At 41.5% G+C, this 13,650-nt stretch overlaps 1 protein-coding gene across 2 annotated transcripts in view; it reads left to right on the top strand.

The window, feature by feature from the left end:
- ANKRD13B (ankyrin repeat domain 13B) overlaps positions 1 to 13,650 on the top strand; it is a 245,613-nt gene that overhangs the window by 217,610 nt on the left and 14,353 nt on the right. For both annotated transcript variants that reach the window (XM_044283646.1, XM_044283645.1), the window contains exons 7-9: positions 3,591 to 3,657; positions 5,100 to 5,181; positions 12,269 to 12,333. In XM_044283646.1, coding sequence (XP_044139581.1) covers positions 3,591 to 3,657; positions 5,100 to 5,181; positions 12,269 to 12,333 — 214 coding nt within the window. The remainder of the gene's footprint in view (positions 1 to 3,590; positions 3,658 to 5,099; positions 5,182 to 12,268; positions 12,334 to 13,650) is intronic.

Genomic DNA, 13,650 nt, shown 5'->3' with positions numbered 1-13,650 from the left:
TTTTCAGGTGTTCAAATACTTATCTTCAGCAGTGCAAGACAAATAAGTTCTTTAAAAATTAAACAATTTTATTTTCAGAGTCTCTTTCAGTGGGAATGCATCTACAATGTGAATTTCAGACCCCTCCATGATTTCTAAGTGGGGTGTTCGAATACTTCTGTTTCTCACTGTATACTGTATGTTCATTATGCCATAAATATAGTATTTCAGTTGGTAATACTCCTTTAAGTTTTATTTTCAGCCCTTGGAATTGGTTCAGACTGACAATGTGGCCCCCAACCAGAAAAGGTTGTGGACCCCTGATTTGGACCGATATTTTAAGCTAAAATTTTGATGCAACTTTTCGGTAACTTACCACTACTTATTTTCTAAATTCTGCCCCCTGTTTAGACACTTTTCAAAGCTGTCTAGTGAGGTGCAAAAAGTGTTCAAATGCAGCGCAGGACATGGACTCCAATTGTTTTGGTTTCAACTTAGGTAGCATATTTAGCCTAGTAAATGGCCCCCATTATAGCCTAGGTTATATTATTCCATGTTTTATGAATACTAATTCTATATGTACAGTGTAAAGCTGGCCATACATATTATACTTTTTTTGGCCGAACCCACAGAGAACTGTGGGCTCAGCCAACATGCTAATGTGAGTGGGGAGCTTTTGATATAATCAGGGTGACAATGAATATTTTTACCCAATCTTTTTGTTATCCGGGAATATAAGCCACTGCCAGAACTGTCGGGCAGCAGCTTTATCCTCTCTTCCCATAGCATACACAGACACGTGTGCCTGAGCCAAACATTTATGTGTATGGGGAAGCCGGGAGGGAGACTCGAGAAATAGAAGTTGAACGAACTATTGTTTGTCCGACAGCTATTGCATATGTATGGCCAGATTAAAGCGGCTCTGTCACCCATATCAACCCTACCCTAGCAGGGATATAGCCTGGTAGGGTTGATGACGCTGATTAAAACAATACCTTTCTTATGTCTGTGGTATCCTTGTGGAGAAAAATGACCTTTTAAAATTATACAAATAAACTATTCAAACACTGGAAGGTGGGATTATGCAGTTCGAGCACCGCTCCAGCAATGCCCTGATGCTCCATAAGGACGCCTTTAGATTGACAGTACTACACCGCACTTTTGTCCAGAAAGGTGTGTACAGTCAACATCTTCAGCTTCATCCACATGATGGTGATGAAAAGCAGAGGAGCATCCTTTACAGAGATAGAGGTTCTAAGTCAGCTGTCTAAAATTAATACAAATAAGTCACAGGGGCCTGATGGGATACATCCAAAGCTATTAAAAGAGCTTAGCAGTGAACTAGCAAAACCATTAACAGTTTTATTTAACCAATCATTGGTAAGGGGAGTTTTCCCAAAAGATTGGAAATTAGCAAATGTTGTGACCATTCACAAGAAAGGTTGTAGGGAGGAATCGGGCAACTATAGGCCAGTAAGCCTGACATCAATAGTGGGGAAATTAATGGAAACCATACTTAGGCAGAGGATCGTGGAACATCTAAAATCCCATGGATTGAAAGATGAAAAACAGCATGGGTTTACTTCAGGGAGATCATGTCAAACTAATCTTATAGATTTTTTTGATTGGGTGACTAAAATAATAGTTGGCGGAGGTGCAGTAGACATCGCTTATCTAGACTTTAGTAAGGCTTTTAATACTGTCCCACATAGAAGGCTTATCAATAAATTGCAGTCTTTGTGCTTGGACTCCCATATTGTTGAATGGATTAAGAAGTGGCTGAGGGAAAGAGGGTTGTAGTCAATGGAGTATATTCAGACCATGGTCTTGTTACCAGTAGGGTACCTCAGGGATCTGTTCTGGGACCCATATTGTTTAATATCTTTATCAGCAAAATTGCAGAAGGCTTTGATGGTAAGGTGTGTCTTTTTGCTGATGACACAAGGGTTTATGTTCCTGGAGGGATACAACAAATGGAAAAGGATTTAGGAAAACTAGAGGAATGGTCAAAAATCTGGCAACTAAAATGTAATGTTGATAAGTGCAAGATAATGCAGCTGGGGCACAAAAACCCAAGAGCAGAATATAAAAGTGATACAGTCCTAACCTCAGTATCTGAGGAAAGAGATTTAGGGGTTATTATTTCAGAAGACTTAAAGGTAGCCAGACAATGTCATACAGCAGCAGGAAATGCTAGCAGAATGCTCGGGTGTATAGGGAGAGGCATTAACAGTAGAACGAGGGAGGTGCTCATGCCGCTCTACAGATCACTAGTGAGACCTCATTTGGAGTATTGTGCACAGTACTGGAGACCATATCTCCAGAAGGATATCGATACTTTGGAGAGAGTTCAGAGAAGAGCTACTAAACTAGTACATGGATTGCAAGATAAAACTTACCAGGAAAGATTAAAGGACCTTAACATGTATAGCTTGGAAGAAAGACGAGACAGAGGGGATATGATAGAAACTTTTAAATACATAAAGGGAAAACACAAGGTAAAAGAGGAGAGAATATTTAAAAAAAGAAAAACTGCTACAAGAGGACATAGTTTTAAATTAGAGGAGCAAAGGTTTAAAAGTAATATCAGGAAGTATTACTTTACTGAGAGAGTAGTGGATGCATGAAATAGCCTTCCTGCAGAAGTGGTAGCTGCAAATACAGTGAAGGAGTTTAAGCATGCATGGGATAGGCATAAGGCCATCCTTCATATAAGATAGGGCCAGGGGCTATTCATAGTATTCAGTATATTGGGCAGACTAGATGGGCCAAATGGTTCTTATCTGCCGACATATTCTATGTTTCTATATTTCTATGTTATGGAGCACCAGGGGCATCACTGGAGCGGAGCTTGAACCGCATAAACCCGCTTGCTTGTGTGCCAGCAGTTCATTTGCATGATTTTTATTCACAACGATACCACTGACAGACATAAGACAAGTATTGTTTTAATCAGCGTCATCAACCCTACCACGCTATATGCCTAGTAGGGTAGGGTTGATCTGGGTGACAGTCACTTTAAGGGATGAGCACATAAACTGCTAAGAATTTCAACAACTTGTGTTGTACAGATGTGTAGGTAGGGAATGTATGTGAAATCTCCTGCATCCCTGAATGTTAATATTGGAAGGCTGCCATATTTAGAGATCGTGGTTCTAATAATAATGTTATTTTCCCGGAGAACTGTTATTTTTGCATTACCCTAATATATTCTTCAAGGAGGTTTTAAGGGTGGAGCTTTTCTTTAAGTCTCTGCCAAACATCTCAGGGTAGAGAGAGGCTGTTCAGTTCAAGTAGTAAAGAATAGACCTGGATAATTTGCCAAGAGTCATTGTTGTATTTAAAGCACTAAAGCGTGGATGTTTCTTTCCTCTTCTAGTTTTATCACAACAGTCAGGCAGCACAGGTTGGCATGACTTCAGTGACACTTTTATGTACAGAATCTTCATTAAGATTCCTAATCTGGAATATCCTGATAACATACTTGGTGGCAGTTAATACAAGTACTGTTTTTCTGTGATATTGCAAAGGGCTTCTGTTACTTCGTAGATATGGTTCCCGGATCACAATGTTAAAAAAAACATTTGTGTTTTCTTTATTTCTCTTCACAGAAATAAATCAGGAATCCTTGGCTGGAGAAGCGAGAAAACTGAAGTTATCAATGGCTACGAGTCAAAGGTTAGAAACAAAACTTGAGCAATAATCTAGATAGGGAGAAGAGGACTGGAGGTGAAGTTAGCTGTAAATACTTCTATAATAGATTGTTGTGGAAGGAATTACAACGAGACCTCTTAAGATTGACCTGTTCTGTGGGAGATTATAGCTAAAGTCCGCTGTACATCACTAGCTTTCTATTGATTCCTTCTTACATTCATGCCATTAAAACAGCTAGACCCTCAATATATATGCACCTGTAAATGTAGTCTAATGGTCCAAATTTATTAACCTCCCCTGGAACAGAAACTCTTGACTGATCCTACTGAGTGAGCGGGGAAAGAGGGGGTCTGACCTCTAGGACCACGACCAATCCGGAGAATAAAGGGCCTGAGATAGCATTGCAGCCCTGTCTAAGTTTTTTCTGCATAGTGGAGAACCCAGCCACCTGGTAGTAAAGGAAAGGGATGCTCAGAGTGAGTGGGAGTCCCAGAGGTCACTTTTGGGGAAGATAGGGATACCCCTTTAACCATTATTGTTCTGTATGTATTGTACGTTTTGTGGAGTGTCAGGTAGATGATCTACCAGGGGATTAGGCATGGAGGACAATGCTTCAGTTTTTTGTGCAAGCCCCTTTTTCGGAAGCCCCAGTGCCCCCATAATAGTATTAATAGATATTAATTACTAGTTACATTAGTAAGAAAACCATTGTTACCACCCTGGAAGACCCAGCCCATGTATCGACGTAACACTTCATTACTACATAAATGTATGGCCAGGTAGTCCTCCAATGTTTGCCTGATCCTTCTGTAGGAGACATGTGGCTACCAAGAGTGTGGAACATATTTGCCTTCCACCAGTTGACATGATCAGGCACTCCCAGTAGATCACAGCTTGATTGTGTATTGGGGAGTTGGATAAGATGACTGAATGGACATTCAGGCCATAGCAATGTGTTCTTTATGGCTGGCCTTTGGCTTGGTTTACAGAACAATTTTTTGCTACTCGTCACCAGACTGGACAATAAAATGACACTGTTGGGTATATAATTTAGTTTGCTTAAGTTTTTTAGTCCATTTTCAATATGGTTAAAATTATTGCTATATTTTTCAACTTGGTTAAAATAAGTTTTATATTCAGTATTCTAATTGGAAGTTCCCACAGTTAGAGTTTCTGAATTTCCATTCTCACATTTGAGGTTGTGGTATTTTTGGGTTATTTCCTCCTACTGTTTCAACTTGGTCTTATAGGGTAAGATTAGTCCATCTAGATAAATACTTTTGGTATCCAAGTTTACAGACATGACCACACAACTGAGAATTGGGGGAAATTGCTCAAAATTGTGCTCAATACTACTACTTGTTTTCCAAATCTGTGACTGCCAGTGCAGAGAACTAATAGCTGCATAGTCAGATAAATATGTTCTTCTGACCAGTTGTATTATACTTCTGTAATTCTCTTCTCAGGTATATGGGGCTTCCAATGTAGAATTAATTACTAGAACCCGCACAGAACATTTATCAGACCAGCACAAGGGAAAAAGCAAAGGTAATGTCAAATTCTCAGCTGGTTTTCAAGTGTAGTTGAAATGGTACCCCTAAGGCTATGGTTTGGTGTGCACATTTGGTCTATGTGCTGGATATATTCCTTGCACAAATGGCAAACCAGCCCCATCGAGCTCCTATGAGCCCATTCGACGACAAAAGAGTGTAGTTTTGGAATCAACTGATACCTTTATTTCAATGTATGGGAAGGCTGCAGCCTAGTATACACTGACAAAGAGTTTACTATGGGGTAAATTTTTTCTTAAACAATAGTATCCTGTGGATGACATAAGCAACTGCATTGTATTCAGTTCCATAAACTGAGGCTTTACAATCGAACACATGAGTTTTGTTAATCCCCAACACTCTGGAGCTCGTTCTTGTCCACGATTTAATGCTGGTAAAGTAATCGAGCAGTTTATTTATTCATACCTTTGAAGCTGTAACTACTAGTGTTGATCGAGTACCAAAGTGCGCGTGTGCTCTGGCCGAACACATCGGTATGCTCAAGTGCATAATGGAAGTCAATGGGAGAACCCCAGACACCCCCTGCTCGGAAGAGAAGAGACTGTCTGGTTCACAAAAACACATTAGAAATGAATGGAGAACCTACCAAAATGGTTTGGAAACAGCATTAAGAGGATGGCTGGATGCGTCTTGGACTCCTATTATCTATGACATACAATAGACAACCACACAAAGTCTATATGCCAAAAGTCAGGTATGTGCAAGCCAACAATCTATCCATGAGACAGATAACAGTCAGCACACCTTACAATGGCAGCCTTGTGCACTATGAGACATTCCAAACCAGCTCTCTTCTGACTGAGAACCAGTAAACCTCAAAGGTATTTTGCATCTTTTGGATGGCTTGGGTGGACCTGCGCACCTAGATAAATATCATTAGGGTGGTAAAAAGTTTTCTGATTGTCCTAACATAATATTCAATAACCTTTCTATACAGTTTTGTCATGTAAAAACGAATTTGCATAAACATGGGCAGATGAGAAAGACATCCAAATGAGCAGAATCTGCCTTTTTTTTCAGCTGAAAAACCATTTGCATGGAAAATTTGCGATCTACACTACTCATGAACAGCGCTATCTATTGGATTCATAATCTTGTCATAAGAATATGATATAATGCTTGCTAGGGTGTATCTGAGGACTATTGCCCTGCTTGTAATGACTCATGAACAGCGCCATCTATTGGTTTCATAGTCTTATGACTATTAACACTGAAAGCCAAACAAGGCTAATTACCCAAACTTGACCCTGATATAAAGTGTATATAAAAAGTAACTTTTATTCATGCTGATTTAAAATAGCAAAAGTTAAAATTAGCTGCATCCAGTGTGTATGCTATTAGAAATCATGCACTATACAGATGGTAGCCTGCAGGGGACGTGTACTATCCCCCCAATGCTACACAAACGACCATGTCTGTGAAATGTTAAAGTGAAACTGTGCAAGGATCACCAGTTACTTCACTGGAAATTAGACTCCCTTAAGGATAATGCAACACCATACACTGGTTACATATCCGCTGAGGCTTTTAGCTTACGCGATACTGGATGCAGACACCTAAAAATCTTCTAACTGCCCCCCAACATGTTTCACCAACCAAATGGCTTTATCAGGGGCACGGGCAGCAATGAGGCTGGGTGTTGCCATGGGGGTATAACATCCAGTCAGGTTGACGGCTTTGTCATCCAATAGAAAATGTAATTGCCGGACCTGTGTATTGGAAGACAGGTGTCTGGACCGATAGTACCAAACCTAGCGGAAAGATTACCCATTTGTTTGCAACCAATACTGATTCATTATGGGAGTGTCTGAGTTGACAAAAAAATAAATAAAAATTTAAATACCCAAACACGATCGAAAGCATTGGCAAGTATGCGGCAAGGATGTATTACATATTTATACATTGCCATTAGTGCCCAAGTCAAGTAGAACCAGAGGATAGACCAGATGTGTAATACATATGCTGTGATATTTTATTTATATGTTACAGGGTAAATAGATCCCCTACTATACAGCAATATTGTACAAATGAACACCCATGTCATCTGACCAACCCGAACAATCCCAACAGACGGTGTGTAGACTCTAGTTGAGCAGGGTGCCCCACTTACTAGTGCCCCAACAAGATGAACAGCGCCATCTATTGGTTTCATAGTCTTATGACAAGCGGTTCGGCCGAGCATGCTCGCTAAACACTAGTAACTACACTTTCAGATGACATTTTAGAATAATCTGCGTAATAACTATTTCTTACCATTATATGATCTTATGGTATATTTTGCCTTTATTAGTAGTTTTCCCCCACTGCAGTCTCTATCTCTAATTGCTGCTTATCCCTGAGCTGGAGAGTGTAGGCTACCAGCTATAATGTCTCCCATACACTGCGAACATGAAGATTCTGCTTCTGTATCACTTCATCATTATCACTCATATACAAACAGAAGAACATGGAAGACATGGAAATATAGAGAAGCACTGGACAGTATTGATGTGAATCTAGCAGCTGTGACACCTGTGTCTCTTTCACTCTCTCACTCTGCAGCTTATTTCTTCTCCCCCTTCCCTCTTCACAGGACATCTATGGGCAGCTGTAATCTTATCCGTCTGTGAGCTGACAGTCCATCTTGGTCCCTCAAGATGGATTCAGCAGAGATTTTACAGTGAATGTTAGTTTAGGCAAAGGAGGGAAGAGTTAGTTTAGGAAAGTTGATAAGTGGAGAAAGAGGCACCTTTCTCTTATAAGATATATTACAATGTTTCTTATAGCCACCTGTACTATTGATTTTTTAAAAGTTGTGTGAAAAGTTAGTGACTGTTTTAAGCTGGAAACAATGGAACTGCTAAATCTACTGAAATAAAATAATAAGTAAAACTATTGTAAATCACTTTTTTCCCACAGTTTCATAATCATTCATTAATGTAGTTAGCCATTACAGGATCAAATCAACAATTAGATAGTTGTGAGCCTATGTTTGGATTAAGCTGGGAAAACTTTAGCAAACTGCTGGTCAGACCACTGGTAGTGACAAAATTTACGTGAAGGAAGGGCCCCTTTGGACTTTACTAGTCACATCATAAGCCTAGTCTAGAGGCTGTGCATGGTATTGCAGCTCAGACCTATTCAGTGAGTGCCATGACCCTTTGTTCTTGTTGTCAATGGTGGTCCCAGTGGTCAGACCATTACCTCAATAATGGCATATCCAAGAATGTCATCAATATTTAGAAGTGCAGAAATTTTTCTAGCTACTGCTTAGTTCTACTTGAATTCAAGCTATTGTCTCACTTCAGCAAATAGCATTGATCATGTAGAGAAAGTTAATACAAGCCACTTACTAATGTATTGTTATTATACATTTTGTTTCCTTTGCTGGCCAGATTCATTTTTCCATCACATTATACACTGCTCGTTTCCATGGTTATAACCATCCTGTAATCCATCAGTGGTGGTCGTGCTTGCACACTATAGGAAAAAGCACTGGCCTATATGTGCTCCCACGTTCCCAGCCTCCTGAGAGTGTTTTTCCTGTAGTGTGCAAGCACAACCACCCCTGATGGATTGAGGGTGGTCATAACCAAGAAAATGAGCAGTGTATAATGTGATGGAAAAATGAATCCAGCAAGCAAAGGAAGCAAAATGGATAATAACAATACATTAATAAGTTAATTGTATTAGCTTTCTCTACATAATAGAAGCCACTTGCTGAAGGGAGACAACCCCTTTAAGCCAGGTTCACATCACCGTTTAGCTTTCCATTCTTCTGATCTGTCAGAAGAAAAGTAAACAAATAAAGGATCTTGTATTTAAAACATCCGTTATGCTCATATATGTGCCTTTTGCATCAGTTTTAGCAATTCCTGTCTGAGATCTGTTATTTTAGACGAAAAAATAAAAAATCTTCATGTGCATATTTGAGCATAATGGATCCTTAAAATACAGGATGTTTTTTTTTTTTTTCTGTTATTCTGACGGATCAGAAGAACGGAAAGCTAAACACTGATGTGAACTCCCCCTAAGGCCTCACGCACACGACTGTATGTATTTTGCGGTCCGCAAAAAATGGATCCGCAAAAAATATGGATGACGTCCGTGAGCATATCATATTTTGGAATGGAACAGCTGGCCCCTATAGAACAGTACTATCCGTGTTGGTAATGCGGCCAATAATAGGACTTGTTCTATTTATTTTTTTGGCTGAACGGAAATACAGACATACGGAAACGGAATGCACATGGAGTACCTCCCACTGAAATGAATAGTTCCGTATACAGTCCGACAAAGAAAGAATCGGACATGGAAAGAAAATACCTTCGTATGCATGAGCCCTAAAGCTGAAAAATTCCAAAATGAAAATATTAGAAAAATCTTACCTGCTTGCCCCACCCAGCACTGGCCCGCCGAGTGACAAATTCCTCTAATAAAACCCTACAATATTAGATAATTGATGATGTAAGGCTACATGCACACGACCGTATGTGTTTTGCGGTCCGCAAATTGCGGATCCGCAAAAATAACGGATGCCATTCCGTATGGCATCTGTTTTTTTTTTTTTGCGGATCCGTTTTTTTGCGGATCTATTGTAATAATGTCTATCCTTTTCCGCAAACTAGAAAAAAATAGGACATGCACAATTTTTTTTGCGGAGCAATGGAACGGACATACTGATGCGGACAGCACACTGTGTGCTGTCCGCGTTTTTTGCAGATGCATTGAAATGAATGGGCCCGCATCCTATCCACAAAAAAACGGATCGGACACGGAAACAAAATACGGTTGTGTGCATGAGGCCTAACTCATAGTATGGCTCTCACACAGCCTATGTTTCTTTGGGGGATTAATTTCATTTTTAGGTGGCAATGGCTACACCAGCAGAATGTGCAAAGGTACTACACATATACGATGTCCGGTATGGGTAAGAATTCCCCTATCATATTACACAAAATTGCTCTGCTCCAGAAGGAGCAAGACGTTTTCTCTAATACCACATCTCCCATATTTGCCATTAAAGCTATTCCTTTATATTTTCTTAGTGTCCATACCCAGATCGTAGATTTTATACTATTTAAAGGGGTTGTCTCATCTTGGACAATGGGGCATATCGCTAGGATATGCCCCCATTGTCTGATAGGTGCCGGTCCGAGAACGGAGCCCCACAAGGTTGTGGCTGGAGGACTCCGGTCCGGCCAGCACCAAGCCGGCTCCCCATAGAAGTGAATGGGAGCGTACCGCGCATGTGCGGCCCCCGCTCCCATTAATTTCTATGGGGCCGATGGAAATAGCCAAGCCAGCGCTTGGCTATTTTCGCCGACCCCATAGAAAATTAATGGAGGGCCGCTGCGCAGTGCGCCCTCCTTCATTTGCCCGGCTTCGTTCTCGATATAGGTGCAGGTCTCAGTGGTGGGACCCGCACAAATAAGACAATGGGGGCATATCCTAGCGATATGCCCCCATTGTCCATGATGAGACAACCCCTTTAATATGTCGTTTGAGGACATACCCTAACACTCAGAGCACCAGATAGAGAAAGGAAGGGGCCCATCTTGGTGGCACCTCTCTATTTCCCTTAGTAATGCCGAGAGATTGTAAATGCAGTTTCTTCATCTGCATAAGGGAAAGCTTAGTTATAAAGAACATGAAATTGATTAAAGAATTACACTCAAAAATGGAAATGTGAAATATTTGACACGTAGCCAAACACATCTTAGGCTACTTTCACACCATCCGTCTGGTGTCTGCACAGACGGATCCGCACCTATAAATGCAAATGCTTGTATCCGTTCTTACATTGAAAGTCAATGGGGGACGGATCAGTTTTCAGCTGCACCATATTGTGTCAGTGAAAATGGATCCATAAGTCAGGACGGATCAGTTTGGCTCCGCTTCGCCAGGCGGACACCAAAACGCTGCAAACAGCGTTTTGGTGTCTGCATCCAGAGCGGAATGAAGGCTGAATGGAGGCAAACTGATGCATTCTGAACGGATCCTTATCCATTCAGAATGCATTGGGGCTAAACTGATCCGTTTTGAACCGTTTGTGAGATCCCTGAAACGGATCTCACAAACAGAATTCAAAACGCCAGTGTGAAAGTAGCCTTACATACTGTAGGCAGATTTTAAAGGGCTTTTCCAGGGTTTTCAGATTGATGGCCTATCTTTAGGATCAGTATGAGATCAGCTGGAGTCCGTCTCAAGGTAACCCCATGATGAGCCGTGGGGCTCCGTGAGTGCTGTGTCCTCCTACTAGACCTGTGATGTCACATTCATCAATCATCAGTGAATGGGGCTGAGCTGCAATACCAAGCATAGCCACAATACAATGGATGGCGCTGTTTGATAAGCTGTGAGGAGGCTGCGGCGTTCATTAGAGCTTTAGTGAGCCTCACGGCTTCCTCAAACAGTTGATGAGTCTGACCCCCGCCAATCTTATGTTGACGACCTATTCTGAAGATAGGCCATTGATATGAAGATCCTGGACAACCCATACAGGTTAAATACTGTGGGAGTCATTTATTATACCAAAATACATCTATATTAGGTGTAGTTCAGGTGCAGATTGCTCACCCCAGGTCTAAAATTGTGGGCGGGGAAGGGGACGTCCGGCAGGCCCATCTCATTTACCATTTTCTACGCCTGGTTCAGGCGTAGAAAATGGTCTAACTGTAAGACAGCAAGGAAACTGTCTTACATTTAGCGCTGGATGCGCCGAATATGTGGAGAGGTCGGAGTCTCTTCATAACTTCGGAGGATCCTCCACCAGCACAGGGCCTTTATTAAGACTGGCGTCTAAAACGCGGGTCTTAATAAATGTGCCCCTGTATGAGGTTTTATGAATCTAGAATAAGTTTAATTTGAGATTTTTGTTATCAGCATTATACTTTTCTTTACGGACAGCTGATCCCAAGTAGACACAACAGACAATACAGTATAATGTGACAGTCCGTACAATCCCTATGAAATGATGTACCTTTATACAGGGAATAAGAGACTATATTTTCGGCACAGCTGTAGGTAAGAAAATGATCAGGTCCATCCCCATATGTGGTATGACTTCTCAATTTTCCTTCTAGGTAGTAAAACGCCTTTGCAGTCTTTCCTGGGGATAGCTGAGCAGCATGTAGGACCAAACAATGGGGTAAGTATATTGTGTGATTGCCGAGGCCTTGATAACAGTGCCTGCGTTACCTCTTTTTGTGCCTCTGCTGTGTGACTCGATTTAAAAGGATTGTACTAGCTCTGTGAAATAAGGATGTAGTGCAAATCAATACCTGGTGTGGCAGAAAGTGCTCCTACTGGCCGACTGTCTGATGGTTATCAATAATTGTATCCTGAAGACCTACAATTACGGTACCTCAAAATGATAATAGAGACGTTGCTTCTAAGTGTCTTGATAGGTAGCGGCAAGCAGCTCTCTCTCTTATTTATATGCTTTCAGTTGACCTAAAAGAGAAAATATTGTGCTAAAAGAAAATTTCTCATTTGTAAGTAAGATCTATTATCAAACCTTTGTACAGATTTTCCATTAAGCATTTAAAGGCGGGTAGATATAATTCCCCCTCCCAGTAGTGCCCTATGTACATATAATGCCCCCCCAGTAGTGCCCTCTTCACATATAATGCCCCCCCAGTAGTGCCCTCTTCACATATAATGCCTCCAGTAGTGCCTGTCTTTCCAGAAAGTACCCCCATAAATATGCACCAACCCCTCCTCCTTAGTACCCCCAGTAGTGTACACAACAAATTTAATAAGAACAAAATACTCACCTCCCTCTGGTGGTCTGCAATGCTGGCCTCTTCCAGCTTGCTGCCCCGAACATCATTACAATCCTCCTGCGTCAGGTCTCTGGTGGCGTGATGTGTTGTCACGCCACTTGTGACCCAGTGCAGGAGGTTACGATGATGTCATTGCCACCTTCCTGCACCTCAGCATTACCTCATAGGCCTCAGGCCTAGCGGCATTCAGCCTATTAGGCAAAATGGCGGGGCACAGGAGCCAATAGTTCCTGTCTCCGCCGTTCAACTCTGGTGCTCCTCACAGGACCAGTACCAGATGATCCATGGCCCAGTACTGGTCTTTGGGTCAGTGGTTGGGGACCACTGCCTTAAGAGATGTGCCCATGTTGACGACATGGGCATCGTCACCTGATCTACATCAACCAACCACTTCAGCGGTCATATGTCTACAAGAGGCACAGCACCACTGAGGCCAATGTTTGGCTGAAGGGGATTAGGGGACCATGTCTATGCAGGGGGGATGAAAACAAACTGGAGGTGAGTAGTATCCTTTCTGTTTGAGATTTGTATGGTTAGCAACAAAATCACAAAGAGGTCCTATGGCGGGTAAGCAAGAAACCCTCTTAAAGGGGACTGCACAAGTAATATAAATGTATCCTGCCCAACAGATATTGCTGTTATATCACTTTCCCCAAATACCACCATTTATCAAAACCACC

The sequence above is a fragment of the Bufo gargarizans genome, chromosome 3, assembly GCF_014858855.1.
Source record: "Bufo gargarizans isolate SCDJY-AF-19 chromosome 3, ASM1485885v1, whole genome shotgun sequence".
NCBI classification, from domain to species: Eukaryota; Metazoa; Chordata; class Amphibia; order Anura; family Bufonidae; genus Bufo; species Bufo gargarizans.
Note: the sequence above shows the minus strand (reverse complement) of the source record. Positions and strands in the feature narration are given on the sequence as shown.